Below are 15289 nucleotides of genomic sequence, written 5' to 3' on the forward strand. Positions count from 1 at the left end.
ACGCCTGCAGCTTCCCACACCACTTCACCTTGGCTCACATGCCTCCAGCCCCTCTGGCCTGTTCTGGTTCCTCAAAGCAGACAGGCCCTTCCGACCTCAGGGCCTTTGCAGAGGCTCTTCCCTGGGTCCAGAATGCACCTCCTTGCCTGTGTTCGTCTTCCTTCCTCATATCTCAACTTACAGGTTACGTCCTCAAGGCAAGAATACAGAAGAGCCTCTTCCACAAATGGCGTTGGGGAAACTGGACAGCCACACGTGGAAGGGTGAAATGGGACCACTCTTACACCACGCACGAAACTAAACTCAAAACGGAAGAAAGGTCTAAATGTGAGACCTGAAACCATAAAGCTCCTAAAAGGAAAAGTAGGCGGTCATCTTGGACACTGGCCATTGCAACATTTTTCTAGGTACATCTCCTCAGGCGGGGGAAACAAAAGCAAAACGAACTCGTAGGACTTCATCAAGACAAAATGCCTCTGCTCAGCGAAGGAAACAGTCAACAAAACGAAAAGACAACCTACTGAATGGGAGAAGATATTTGCAAATGACATAGCTGATAAGGTGTTAATATCTAAAATATATAGAGAACACACACAACTCAACACCAAAAAAAAATAATCTGATTAAAAAACAGGCAGAGGACCTGAATAGACACTTCTCCAAAGAAGACATCGGGATGGCCGACTGACCCATGAAAAGATGCTCAACGTCACTAATCTTTAGGGAAATACACACCAAAACCACAGTGCAATCCCACCTCGCAGCAGTCAGGACGGCCAAGATCAACAACACCAGAAACTAGAAGTGTCGGCGAGGACGCGGAGAAAAGGGAACCGCCGGGCGCTGTTGGTGGGAGCACAAGCTGGTGCAGCCACACTGGAAAACAGTACAGGGGTTCCTCAAAAAAATTAAAAATAGAATTACCCTATGATCCAGCAATTCCACTACTGGGTATTTACCCAAAGAAAACAAAAAAGAATTCAAAAGGATACACATAACCGTGTGTTTATGGCAGCACGATTGATAATAGCCAAGACATGGAAGCAAACCAAGTGTCCATCAATAGTTGAACAGATAAAGGTGTGGTGTGTGCAGACATATACAACGGAATATGACTCAGCCACGAAGAAGAATGAGATCTCGTCATCTGCAACAACGTGGATGGACCTCGAGGGTGTTATGCTAAGTGAAACAAGTCAGACAGAGAAAGGCAAATACTGTCTGATTTCACTTATATGTAGAATCTAAAAACAAAACAATAAACAAAAACTCATAAGCACAGAGAACAAACTGATGGTTGCCAGAAGAGAGGGGAGTCAGGAGATGGGCCAAAAGAGGGAAGGGGAGCGGGAGGTCCAGGCTTCCCGCTATGAGGTGACTCAATCACGGCAATGAAAGGTCCAGCTCAGGGAATACAGTCAATGGCGTCATAAGAGCGCTGTGCAAGGACAGGTGGTCGCTACACTCGGGATGAGCCCAGCACAAGGTATCGCGTCGTGGAATCACCGTTATAGGCCTAGAACCAATGTAACATTGTGTCAACTACACTCAACCACAAGAAAAGAAAATCAAATAAATTTTGCAATGTAAATCTTAACCTAAAACACAGTCTCATCAAGCATTTCATTGCATCTTACATATCTCTTCTGTTTCACTAATACCTACTCTATTTGACAAATGTATCCACATCCACGTTAGACCGTGTCCCGTCTCGCGGCAAACGGTGAGTGGTACACCTTGATCATAAAGGATCGCCTGACAGAAGCTCTGCTACATTAACGCTCAGGGTATCGATCACCTCAGCCAGGACCCACGGGTCCCCGTGTCCACCTCGTCTCACCTATAAAATGTCTCGGAATATGAGCAGTAATGACTTTGGTGTTGAGGATAAATAGCGGTGATTCTCATGCAAGATAACCAGCAAATATCAGGGCACCTCGATGAAGGAGCCCAGCTCTTAGAAACCGTGACGGCCTAGGGCCCCGAGGATACAATGTCCTTGAACTCTTCCTGTAGGAACTATCGTCTCAGAGTGCTTTGAGTCAAAATCCAGTGGTTGATACCAAGTTCGCTCTAGATGGAGCGATCTATAAGCAATAAAATCAAAGGCTCATAATTAAAAAAAAAAGGTTTCCCCTCCGAGGGGCAAACCTCAAACTGCCTTCACGTCATCATACCATTAACAATTTTATAACTAACATATTCGGGATTCTTTATGGCTGTGAGTGCCCGTGGGCTGCAAGCCGCTCAGTGGCCAAGGCTGTCCTGGTGACTCCCTGCTGATCGCCCGGAACCTAGTTCTCAGGACCTGGCACATACTAGGTGCTCAGTAAACACTGGCTGAGGAATAAATAAATAAAGCTCTTTTTCAGAGATCACTCCTTTCATTTGGCAGAAGCCAAGAGGCTGACAGTTCATCATTGGGGTCATGACACACGCCTACATGGTAAACTTTATAGAGATATTTTACTGAAAAGCAGACCAACACTATATGTTAATTAACTGCATTGAAAGAAATTAAAAAAAAAAAAAAAGAAGAAGAAGACCATAGGTTTTACATGTCGGTGGTCCGGCAGCAAAATGGATTTCTTTCTTAATGCACGGTACTTGACTGACTCTAAACACACATTTTCAAAACATCCCTGAGACAGGGCACCTCGTATAACTGACAGGATGTCAGAGCTGGACTGGCGCGAGGTTTTCCTTAGGGGTAGGTAAGACAGCGGTGTGTCCTGTAACCGATGGGCCCGCGGGTTCCACGAAATGCAGCATGAAAAGAAATCGGGCTTCCGCAGTCCGCTCGGTTGGGACCCCACCTTCTCTAAAGGGCAAAATCTCTCTCTTCTAAATGCCCGGTTTCAGAAGCGAGCTCCCCACAAGGCTTTCTTTTTGAAGCGAGCTCCCAGTACGATGCAAGCACATCTGTCCAGCATGCACTTCGCTCTACCGTTTGTTATGAAGTTAGTCTCCTTGGGCTTCCCCTGTTAGCCTCAGAACCCTCTGAGGTCCAAGAGCACCCTTCCTTACCTTCACAGTCCTGAACCCTGAGCAGTGCTTGGTACATGAAAACTGTGTTCAACGTGTCTGTTGGACTGACGCATATGTCTACAGCTGTTTGCCCGGAGGACCTTCCCGTACCATACAATCAATTCCAAACTAAAATGCCAAAGACCGGAAACACGGAGGGAAAAGAAGTCTAGTAACTGATTTCAGAAAAAAGGTAGAAATTCGAAGTCTCTGAAAACATACCTTTGAATTCCTTTACCATGTGCAAGCAGGCCTTAATAATTACTCCGCAAACGCTCATTGCAGGGACTGTCCTGATGATGCCTAATTCCTGATGCTCTCTGGTCTGACTGTACCTGAGACCCTCCTGCTTCCACTACAAAAGATTAAGGTGGAGTGAAGGCACTGGAAGAGCAGCCCCCTTGGACCCTCGACCATTTCAGTTGCCGATAACCTTCCATGCATGAAATGAATCCAAACTTTCCCTATTCCATATAAATCAGAAGTGCTTAAATATCACCCAAAAAGGAAGTGAAACAAATAATGTAAACACACGACTAAAGATTCTAGGACTCCACTCCCTGGTCTAGGGGACAGAGGTCATCCCCGGCCAGAGAGAACAGGGAAAATCAGCAATCCGTACAGGGGGGTGTCAGGGGCCACTGGAGAGCCAAACCAGGAGGCAGAAGCCAGGAGAACTCGAGGGAGCCCAGCCTTTCTCAGAGAGCACGCCTCCCCCAGAGTAGTTGCTAGAATCCTAAAACCCAAACAGGAGATCTGGAAAGGGCAAATCAGAGGTTTGAACGGGGCTCCTACCGCCTGAACACCTGGAGAATGTGAAGACGCCAGCTTCATCCTGCATCACGGACCAAGTGCCCTTGCCATGCCTCATAGAAACGACTAACGGCAGAGGGGTCTGTGGGCGGGCAACCGGGAGCTGGAAAAACAGAGCCAGTGGGCTCGGGTGCAGAGGGGACAGGCTGTGGCCTTTGGACCCTGGGCACAAAGCAGCCGGGCAAATAAATCTCGGTGCCTCCTGGTGCATTTGCCTGTGTTTACCAAGCTCTTACTCTTTGCAAAGCAACAACATCTGGGGAGAAGGGTGAGGCAGGAAGAGGGGGAGGTGTTCGAAGACGCGTCCTGGGACTCCTGCCCCGGAGCCGTGGGCTCTGGGCAACAGGCGTGGGTGCCGAGCCTCAACTGCCAGGCAAATCTGAAGTCTCCCTCTGGGGCTCAAACCTTTGCCGTATCCCCACAAACCATCCTCTCTCCCAAAGAAGGTAGGTATTCACATAGGACAAGAACAGCATGCCCCACAGACCTGAGTGTTATCACAGGGGACCGGAGAAGAGGAAAGACCTGCCACTTGAGAAGACCTCTCTGGGCTCAGGGTCTCTGGCGTCTCTGTCGACGGAGAGAAGACACAGCCATCACTGCCTGTCAGGCAGGCCAGGTGTTTGCAAATAATAAAACAACCCTCACCTGCAACATGTGAGTCTCCCACAGGCCAAGGCGCAGGCATTCGGGCGCTCCGCCCCGCCAAGCCGGGCAGCTGCCCCCATTCCCTCCAGGCAGCTCGTGGAACAATGTCGCGGACAAACCCCTTTTCAACAGTGATATAAGGGGATATGCATATATATATATATATATATATACATTATGTAAATACCCTCCCTGATTTTATTCTTCTTTCCAATATAAGACTCTACTGGACGAAAATATCCTCATTTGATCGGCTTTGCTTTTTTTTCATGTCATAACATTTAAGTCCATCAATTTGCTATTGATTTTTAAGCCACTGACCAGGTTGAAACTGCAGACTGCAGGAGCCAGTGACGTGAGCAGCTGTGACCACATGTGGCATGTTCCCGTTCAGTGTTCTGGACCACCGACTCCTGATCTGATCGCCCGTGGGGCAGTGCCCCCTTTACCCTTACCCCACACCCGAGCTGTGCCAAGGCCAGCCCCCCCCCCCCACCTGCCCAAGTGTGCTGTTCCTCTCTGTTCCCAGCCAGGTCTGGGACGTTTCACCACCCTCCCCCCACCACAGGCCTCATTTCAACCAGCCTCCCTGCCTCCAGGCTTGCTCCTTCCTATGTTATCTAGACGTGGCTGACAAGTCCACCTTCCTGAAGAATCATGATCACGTGACTTCCTTGTTCCATACCACTGAGAACTCCTTGATGGGGGGGGGGGGGGATCCAGACTCCTTAGAGTGTCCTTCAAAACCAAACAAGTCTGTGAAATCCCACTGCTCCCTCCTATAACCCCAATGTCCCACGTACTCACTGAAACCTACCCAGCTAAGTCTGCCACTCAAGCTGTCCCCTCCACCTGCAAATACCCTCACCCCCAGCTCTGCACATGCAAACCTTCCAGCCCTACGAAGGTGGGCTGAGAAAGGTCTGAGCTCCAAAAGCTTTCCCTGGCCACTTTAGATAGAAAGGATCTTTCACCCCTAACTCGGATGACACTTACTTTTTTCTTTGCTAGGCACCCCACCCCACCCCCACCTCTAACAGAGAACGCTCCCTACTGGGAATTCCCTGCGGGCTAGCCTGGGTCTGACTCTGCTGCCTGCATCCTCCTTCGGGACTTTGCACCAAGGGGGGCCGGTAGCAGTCGGCGCACAGCACCCAAAACTTAACAGCAGTCAGCCTGGGTGTCCCCCTTTCCCATTCTTGGGCACCCCTCAGGGAGTCCTTCTCACCAGGTAGGGCATTCTCCCCACCTAAGACGGAATTTCGCTGCTCCCATTCCCAAACAGGTACATATGCCCACTTGTCAGGACCTAGTCACACGTCCCAAACCTGCGGAGCGCGCACAGCTGTCACGGACCGCACCCTGCGGACAGGTCCGCCGGGGGAGGCAGAGGGCGCGAGTCCGGCAGGGCCGGGATGCCGCGCGCCGCCGCGGGGTGCTGCAGGCTGGGTGCTCCTGGCCGCTGGAGATGAGGGCACAGCGCGGCGGCACGGGGAAGGGGGGCGCAGAGGACCGGCGCCGGGGGCTGGCCGCGCGGGGGAAGCCGCGAGTTCCACCCTGGGCCACCCTGTTGAATCCCGGCTCCAAACTTTTCCCGGCGCCCGCGCGGTGCCCTCCCGCTGCCGGAGATGCCGCGGGGGCCGCGACCCGAAGAGGAAGGCGCGCGGGACGGGAAAGCCCGCGGTGGGTGTTCTCGGAAGCCCAGGGGGTCGCGGGCCGGGCCTCTGGTTCCGGGGGCCGCGAGGCCCGCGTCCGCCGCCCGCGGGGCCCGGCCGGGAGCAAGGCGCCGCCGCGGTGCCGGTGCTGATGCTGCGGCGCGCGGGCCCCGGTGCGCGCTTGTCCCCCGGTGCGCGCGGGGCCCCGGCCGGGCCTGCGGGCGGGCGCGGCGGCTACTCACCCGGAGGGTTGACCGCCGCCGGGGTTGCCATCTTGCCGGGAGGCCGGGCGGGGCGGAGGGCGGCGCGGAGCCGGGCCCCGGAGGGCGGGCGGGCCCAGGCGCCGCCGCCGCCGCCACACAAAGGACGGCGCGGGCGGGCGCTGCCTCCGCTCCCCCCGCCGCCGCCGCCGCGCCCCGCCCCCGCCTCCCGGGCCGGCCTTTGTCGCGCGGCGGGGGGCGCGGGCCGCAGCTCCCCGCCGGGCCGTAGCACCGCGAGACTTGCGCCGCGGGCCGCGGGCCCCCCGGGGTGGGGGTGGGGGGGAAGCGGCGGGGGGTGCCCCGGGCGCAGGTGCTCGGGCCTGCCCGGCGGGGAGCGGCTGCGGACCGGCCCGCGCTCCGGTGTCCGGAACGCAGCGCGGAGGCCGGGGGCCGGGGCGCAGAGCGGGTGGGGGAAGAAGCCCATTAAGATGCAGAGGGAAGCGGTCCTTAGAGGCGAGGGGAACAAAGGCGCCCAGTGCGGCCCACTTAGCATGCCGGGGCCGTGCCGCCTGGCTCCCGGGCTGGGCTGGAGCCGAGGCCGAGGGGTGAGCGCCCGGCGCCCAGAAATTCCCAAGGCCAGGGCGGCTTGGGAGCGCGCTCGGTGCACACCCCAGCCCAGGCAGCCGGCCCAGGAATCGGGAATGACTTAGCTCCGAGGAAGCCACTCAGCTCTGCTCCTCTTCGGCCTGGTGACTGGCGTGGTTATGGCCTGAGGTTGTTGCAAGAGCCTTATGGATACAACCAAACAGAGAACTGAACGGGTTTTTAAATGTTTTTATTTGCATATCCTGGTGAGGTTAAGCTGTAGAGAGCTTGGAGGGCCTGTTTTTCCCCCAGACACTTGGATCCCTGTGAAAGCTCCTGGCTCTTAGGAAGAAAACCCACCGAGGCGGGTGCCCTAGGTTTAAAGCTCACAGGGGTGGGTGAATACATTCCAGGTGAGAGCCAAGAAGGGCAAGATGGCCCCTAAATGGAGAAATGTTTGCAAAAACATCGGACTTTCTTAAATCCTTCCAAAGAAGCATTTGGGGGGTGGGGCGGGGGGGTAGAAAAACAATGCTTGGGATGTATTTTTCAAATAGGCATTGTCTTCGGGGAGTATTTGTCACTATTGATCTGACTAATAGGCGCTTAATGATATTCATTTGGTTATTGATTGGGCAGACATGGAACGTCTCCCGCGTGCCAGCTAGGTGCTGGGCGCACCCTGGAAAGGAAGCCACGGGGCTCTGTCCTCCCAGGGCCTAGCCTGGGGGTGGGGAGGAGAGGAGCCCAAGAAGATACTTGTACTCAGGAAGCACACAGCTGCTGGGGGTGGGTGGGGGGTATGCTGAATGAGTGCAGGCAGAGAGACGTGCAGTGATCAGGGAAAATGAAAAGTCGGTTTTGAAGAAATAAGCAGGATGTGGAGAGGCGGATGGAGAAGACCTCTCAAGTGCGGACTGACACCTGTGGGCATTTGGCAACGGGGTTGGGCCAGGCCCAGGGAGATAATGAGAGAAAGAGCAACTCGGAAGTCAGCTGGGCACGGCCAGCGTCCTTGTATCAAGTAGAATGTCCCCGATTCTCCCAACAGCAAGCCAAATGAGACCCCAGCTTCTTTTCTACATACCCCAAAAGGCAACACACTCAGACACCCACGTGCACGGAACACACAGTGTGTACCTGACTGAAGATTTCTTAAGGCAAATGCAGGAGGAGGTTCACCTTGTTCACATCAAACAAGGTAAACATCCATCTTAAATGTTCCCTTTCGGCCCTACTCCCCACGGGCAGTTCTGTCTGGTGGCCCATCTCCATACAGGGCCCCCAGCATCACCATGCCCCTGCTGCCGCCAAACTCTGCACCCTCCCACTCTCCACGCCCCTTGGAGGTCAGCAAGCCCTTCCCCATCAGCCATGACCTACGGCTCCCTTGGATATTGTCTGCGAACAGATGTATTTGTAATATTAGCCCTGAAAAAGAAAATTGGGGTGAACATAATGCATTACCACATACACACGCATTTAACCTGTGCATGCATATTGTTGACAAGTTTTACTTCCCTACTGTGCTGAGCCCTGCTGCCCATTTTGTAAATGTTACCCTGCAGATAGCTTTAATCGTTCTCTTTGCATTTGTCCTTTGCGATAAAAGACAGGTAGCACGTGGCCTGCTGCTCCAGGCTGGGACACTTCCGAAGTCTGCTTGGAGTCTGTCCTGCTGTGGCTTTCAGTAAGAACATGTGTGACGCTAAGAGAAGGACACATTCCACCTTCTCCCCCCGTCCCTGCATGTCTCAGGTGGGTGATCTTCGACCTTGCCCAACTCAGCCCTCGCTGTTTGCAGATTAGGGACCTGAGGCTCCGGGCAGAGAATCCCAAGCTCACACAGCCCAGTAGCCTGGCAAGACTTGGAACCGGGTCACCCACAGCGCTGGGATTTGGGGGCTGGGCCAGGGAGGTGTTGTGAAAGGATAGAGAAATGGGGGATCTGGGCCCTTACCTTCTCTCTCACTCGCTCACTCTCTTCTCTCTCGTTAAATAGGTAAATACCCAGAAACGTCGATAGTGGAGGAAAGCCCCCACTGCTAAGTAAACAGGCTGAAATGGAGCGGTTAGTCATTGCTGAATACTGAGTGGCGTTTACACAATACGGTGGTCTCGTGCTAATTATGAGAGCTAGTAGACTGTGACCGGTTAACAGGCTCAGGAATCCCGCTCAACCTCTAAACAACCTAGAACTCTTTTAAATTCCAAAGGAGGCTGTTGAGTTGGAAGCTGAGATTTGCATTTTTTAAAAAAAGGAATGAAGGCAGACCCGCTGGGCCCATAGCAGGGGATTCGTGATTCCCAGTGTGTTTCTCCCAGAAATGCTCTGGGCCCGCAGACCCAGGGCTGGCGACACTCGTCGAGGGGGGAGTGGGGGGAGCAGTCGGTCACCTGGCCGCTGTGTCCCATCCCTGTGAGCTCTGACACGAGAAACAGGACTCCCATGTGCAGTGTGTGATGACCCCGGATTGTTCTCTCCTCCCTTCAAGATAGCAAGAGGCCGGGAATGAAAGCAGGGCCTTCTTCCAAAAAAGGGCACGGAAGGGCGGGCAGACAGACAGACAGACAGACAGGCTGCCGTATCTTCGAGCAGGGGCGTTTCTTCTCTGCCCCACACTGCTCGGCCCCTCTCCCCCTCCCTCACTCCTCCCTTCTCCCTAACTTCTTGTTCTTTGCTGGACAGAGAAGTGGTGGGACTGTTGCCCCCTGGCCTCCCTCCCATGTCCAGTTCTACCCAGGCAACAACTGCCTGGTGTTTCTAGGCAGCCCCCCAGCCAGCGGGTCTCCCAGTTACTCTCAGAGGCAGGAACTCAGCCGAGAGCTGGATGGGGTCACGAGTTCACAGAGAAAGACGGGAGCACGGCCTTTGAAGCAGAGAGTGTAGTTCAGGTGTCCTCTGTCACCAGCACACCCTGCTACCCGCCCTGGAGCTTCGTGAAGGCTCTTCTGGCTCGTTTCCTCACCTGTGCGGCTGGTGACGCAAATCTCTGTGCTGAGTGCTAGCGACCCTGGACTTGAATGTGGTGATGTCTGTGCTCTGGAGACTCGAGACATTTTAGAAAGTGACTCTGATAGCCCGGCAGAGAAGAAGGGATGTGTGGCCGGACCCCCTGCCCCCTGAGAGAGACAGACACACAGAGACAGACAGAGACAGAGAGAGACAGGCAGAGACAGAGAGACACGGGAAGGGGCGGTTCCTCTTGTTCTGCCTCAGGGAGAGTGGGGAGAGGAAGAAGGGGGAAGGAACGGGCTGTCAGACCCACCCGTTCTGACTTCCATCTTCTGGCCCAAGTCCTGGGAGAGGCACCTCCAACGAGCTGATGGAAAAGCCGACAGCCGAGGGCTTTCCCCCGTTTGGAAGCCCAGGGAGGGAGACCGCACAGGATGGTTCAGCAGGGATGGAGGGATGCGGCCAGAGAGCTGGGCCCCACACAGCGCTCCTGGCCCCGTGGGGCTTCCATGTGGTGTGCTGCGGATCTTTGCTTCCCGCAGGCGAGGGGACCCGCAGGTGCTGTGTCTGGGCTCCCAGGCTGCTGGGGAGGAGGACAAGCGGGCCTCAAGGAACAAAGGCTCCAAACCAGAGCCACAGGTTTCAGGGTAACCCAGGCCTCCTGAAGATGCCTTCAAGTTCACCGGCCAGGTGACCGCCCCAGCCACTCAGAACGAGGGGAGCAGGAATCCCAGGGCCCTTGCTCCCCACCAGCCCCTCCACGCCACCTGGACACCACCTTGAGGACGGGTGGCAGGATAAGGGCCTCGGGCGGACCCTGCATTCCATCTGACAGAGACTACGGTCTCCAGAGGAGACGCCGTCCGTGCTCACGGTGAAAGTTGGTCAAAGGAGTCTAGGAGGAGTCGATTTCTGCCCCCGCCACATGGTACAGAGGGACAGTCTGAAGTCAGAACATAACAGGCACACACATCTACGGTGAAAAAGCCCCATCTGTGAACTCTCAGGGACCAAAACCAAGCAGCAAGGTGTGCAAATCCTGCTAGAAACTCAAGAAGAAATGGACCAAAACCCCCACGGCTGTGAGGACTTCAGCTAAGCTCTTCTAGCCTGTGACAGATCGAATACACAGCAACTCACGCCTAACGGTGACATGTGCCGATTTGAGGTTCGTGGTTTACTCTTAGCCAGATTGTAGGACCAAAGGGTCTGTTCCACTTCCCCTAAAACAAGTCTTCTCAGCCCCAGGAGGGAGGGCACGTGGCTGGGCCCCGGTGGGATTGGAGACAATACTGGGCCATAACGCGACAGGCAGCTTCTTCCTCCCAGGAGACGTTGGTCCCGGGAGCTGCTCGGAGGCTACGAGAACCCAGTGTCCTACAGCAGGTGCTCGCCCCCATCCTCGGCAGCTTCTCGGGCTTTCTCAGTCGCTGGCGGCATGCTGGTGGTCCCCCCTACCGCACCGAGCTGTGTAAGCTACGCTGCTCTCAGACCGTGGCCTCGGAAGCCAGACGGCCCGTGTGCAAACACTCTGCTCACCTGCCACGGAGCTTACACTCTGCGCCTCAGTTTCCCCGCCTATGAAATAGGGATAAAACAGTACTTACCCCAAAGGGATTTTGTGAGAACTAAGTGAGCTAGCATTTGTGAAAGGCTTAGAACATTATCTCGCATGCGCGTGGCAACGTGTATTTGCTGATATTATGGCTGCTATCCGAGAAGTAAGGCTCAGTAGCCAAGGACGAAATGGGGCACATTGGGGGGGGGAGGAATTCAAAACCACAGCAAGTGACAATTTGGAAAAACAGTGTAAAGAAGACGCCGCACATCGAAATCTACCCCCGAGAAGAATTCACAGCTGGGAATCAGTGGAAATGAGTGAACCCCGTTCAGGTTAAAAAGGTGGAGTCCCTCAGTGAGGACTTGCACTTTGTACACGAGAGCTCCCCAGCTCAGTTGGAGCCAATGGAAGAATCCGGAGGAAGGGTGAAGGACCCGAACATGGTTACACTTCAGGAAAACTGGAACCGTGCCTCTGAGCACCCCGGACTCATTGTGCGCATCTCCTCTCTCCTCCTCGCTGCTTCCACCTTCCTCCCCGTGGAGAAGACCTAGCTCCTGACAAGGAGAGTTGGCACGGTCTCCAGCTCCCACACATGGAGCGGGGCCCCATCTCTTCCTCCAGTACAGACTTGAAGGCTGGGGCTGCCCTGGCTTCGATGCCTACCCCAGATCAGCCATGTCCGTGGGTCAGGTGACCATGGCTGTCTGCTCTGGGGATAGGAGACCAGGTCATATAAGAAGAAAGCGCCTCCTGGCGGAACCCCGTGGCTCCGAAGAGTAGGGGCGAGGGCCCCGGAGAAGGATGCAAGGCTCTTTCCACAGACGGCCACTACAACTTGGGGAAAAATGACGTGAGATAGGTGCAGAGACTGATTTAGCCAGAAGTCGGAAATGTTTATAAGAAATAAAAAGAAGCATCTATAAATTAGTCCAAGGGCAGAGTCTTTGGAAAGGACCTCTGTGTATCCACCTACCGGCTCCCACCCTCCCCGCCAACCATTGTGCTCTGATAAAATCCAGCTCCTGTCATTTCCGACACACAACACACACCGTGATGCCTCCTTTCCCCGAGACACCCTTCTCCCCCCGTGAGCTTCTCCATCAGTACCGTGTATTCCTGATTGCCTTCTCCTTCCACTGGAAATTGTGTAACTTCCTCCACGAAGGGGCTCCGTGTCCCAGCTTTCCCCTACACTGCCACATACCCCACCGTGCCAGGACCCATTTCTTTTCTACGCTCATTTCATTAAGTTGTGAGCTTGGGCCTTCCTGGTTTTGTCTCTTCCCCGGTACCCAGCTCGTATCCTGAGCCATCATTCTAGTATGATGGAGTGAGCGAGGTGGGGAAGTATGGGTTGCGGGGAAGGTGACCGTCTTATCAGAGGACAATGCTCGCGTAGCCCACCACGCTTCCGTCTGCATCACCGCGGCAGGATGCACAGTGAGGGCAGCCCAGCGGGCTTCCCAGCACCTCCCTTACAACAGCTCTTGGCTGGCCTCTTGTTTTTTTTCTTGCTATAATTCTGATCAAATTATATTAAAAACTGTATCAGTTACTCTTGGAGAACAAGAGGGAAAGGGGTATGAAAAAAGGCTACTCCGAGCTCGGCGCTCTACTCAGGGTGAGTCCTCACGCTCCCCAAGAGCGTGAGAAGGACCTCAATGGCTCCATTTCCAGCAGCAGCTGTAACCCCCCAATCCCCGAAGCTCAGCTCTTTCAGACCGTCCAGGCGCCTTAACACCATGTTTTCACAGGCTCAGGCATTTTTCATTTGGCCTCCTTCGTGACGAAATGCCACGTGTGTGAATTTATTCGGATTTTCATAGGTAGCCACTTTCCTGTTTGTATTAATCCATTTTGGAAACACCCTCACAAATGACATTTTTTTTCCTGCATAATAAGGTTCTCTGAGCATTTTAATGGGTAATTCTGAAGAGGCGTGTTTGAGCTTATGTTATTTATAAAGAGGTCATTATTGCTTAAAAATCCAAGTGAGTTAACGGGGTTGGTTAATGATTAATCTCTCTCGCCAAGTAATCTTCAACATTCCGTTGGCGTCCACACTGGTTACTCCGAGACAACACGCCCGGACCAAGTTCATTATCCAGACAACTGGTCTGCGACTGCTCCATCATTAGCATGAATATTACCACAAATAGGGGACAGGTGACAATGACTCCCTCCCTGGAGGTCACAAGGACGGAGGGAAGTAAGCATGTCTCTGTTTAAGAATGTTTATTTTGAGCACACAGAGTCTAACTCCTTGAGGGGTGAGATTTTGGTCTTCTGAATGTCTACCTACTTTAAACAGTCTTGGCATTTTAGAATTGAACTTAAAAGACCATCTCATATGTAAGTTAGAGGTAAACCTTAGAAACTCTCCAGTTGTCCCTGCTTGCCGTATCCATCAGGGGACTGCAGGTTAGAGATGCCCCGGCTCTGGACGGCGTTGGCTCTGGACGGCGTTGACATCCCGGCCAAGGTGGGGGAGGCATGGGTTGCAGGGAAGACGGGTCAATCACTGTTGCTTCATTGTTGTGTCTCAAAGGATGACATGAACACCCACCTCTCCCCGTCATCATGGGGTGTAGTCTTTCACAAGGTTTCCGGCCACCCCAGGTGTCTCCTGGGAGTTCTCAAGGGATCTGAATTTCCCACAGGTCTTTCTTGGGGCCTTCCCACTCCAGTTGGCCACCTCCCCACAACATCTGCTCCAGACCTGTCTCCTGGTCGGCACCTGTCTCTTCTCCCGTCCCTCCACACACACCACAGGGTATAATCTGGTTACCTAAGGAGGTTTGTGAGGAGGTAATGAGCTGATCAGCCCATGCGAGCCGATGTACTTTCTATTTTTGTTCCCCATTAAAAACAAATTGGCATTTGGTCAGTTCAGTCTGTCCCTCAAGGTCTGATAAGTCTGCTTGAGTTAAAAAAAAAAACAAATGTTCCAGACTGTGGACGATGGTCATGACCCAAGCTGATGCTGAGAATCTCCTGGCCACCCTGGAGGGCATTTTGGTCTTGCTGGTTTCCAATTTTAATCCATAAAATCTAAATAACAACTGAATCATATTTGTATTTATGTGAATATGTAGGCTTGTATCTGTGACATATACTGTATCTAAATAAAGTGCCTAAAAGATTCAAAAGTATTTTTGTATATATTTTATTTAACCCTTTGTAACTTCTTAAAAATATTTTATCTATCTACCTATCATCTATCTATCTATTTGAGAGACAGAGTGCACGAGCAAGGGGAGGAGCAGAGGGAGAGGGACAAGGAGACTCTGCACCGATCACAGGGCCAGACACGGGGTTCAGTCCCACAACCCTGAGATCAGGACCTGATCTGAAATCAACAGTCAGATGCTTAACCAACTGAGCCACCCAGGCATCCCACCCTTTGTAACTCTTTAATTCACTTCTTTTCATTCTCACTTCACAGGTCTGGTGAGTGATATTCAGAGAGGTTGAGTGACTTGCTCAAGGTCACACAGCTAATGAGTTCCAGAGCTAAGTATCTAAACCCAGACTGGTCTGACTCCAAGGCATTTGCTCACTCAATCTCCACGTATTAATTAACCCCAAACAGAGCCAGCCCCACTGATAGATGCGATCTCATTTTAACATGCAAACTTGAAACAGCTTCCCGGGCTAACTTCAGGAAGTCACTTGAAATAAGATGTAGGAGGCTGTGAACTGTGTAAGCAACTAGTAGAGCGAGCAGGTGTCGGAAGGTGGGACGGTCCTCCTGCCCCAGGCGAGGTCGGTCCCTCAGGTGGCGGGAGCTGAGGCTGACCACGCCGAGGGCTGGTCACGCGGTCTCGCTGGTCACTGAGTG

At 53.5% G+C, this 15289-nt stretch overlaps 1 protein-coding gene and 1 long non-coding RNA gene across 5 annotated transcripts in view; one reads left to right on the top strand and one right to left on the bottom strand.

Annotated features, from left to right (window-relative positions):
• Positions 1–6469, bottom strand: part of ARNT2 (aryl hydrocarbon receptor nuclear translocator 2) — a 159600-nt gene extending 153131 nt beyond the window's left edge. For 2 of the 4 annotated variants that reach the window (XM_048220427.2, XM_048220430.2), the window contains exon 1: positions 3823–4604. In XM_048220427.2, coding sequence (XP_048076384.1) covers positions 3823–4051 — 229 coding nt within the window. In that variant the 5' untranslated portion in view covers positions 4052–4604. Of the gene's footprint in view, positions 1–3822; positions 4605–6385 lie in introns of those variants that run through there. The other 2 variants (XM_048220432.2, XM_048220426.2) reach the window with 2 other exon arrangements.
• A 382-nt stretch (positions 6470–6851) lies between these two features.
• LOC113263777 (uncharacterized) lies at positions 6852–14597 on the top strand. Its single transcript, XR_006410835.3, has 3 exons — positions 6852–8129; positions 8541–8686; positions 8931–14597. It is a non-coding gene; the product is annotated as an uncharacterized LOC113263777 (long non-coding RNA).
• Positions 14598–15289: the final 692 nt, after the last annotated feature.

This window comes from Ursus arctos, unplaced genomic scaffold, assembly GCF_023065955.2.
Source record: "Ursus arctos isolate Adak ecotype North America unplaced genomic scaffold, UrsArc2.0 scaffold_28, whole genome shotgun sequence".
NCBI lineage: Eukaryota > Metazoa > Chordata > Mammalia > Carnivora > Ursidae > Ursus > Ursus arctos.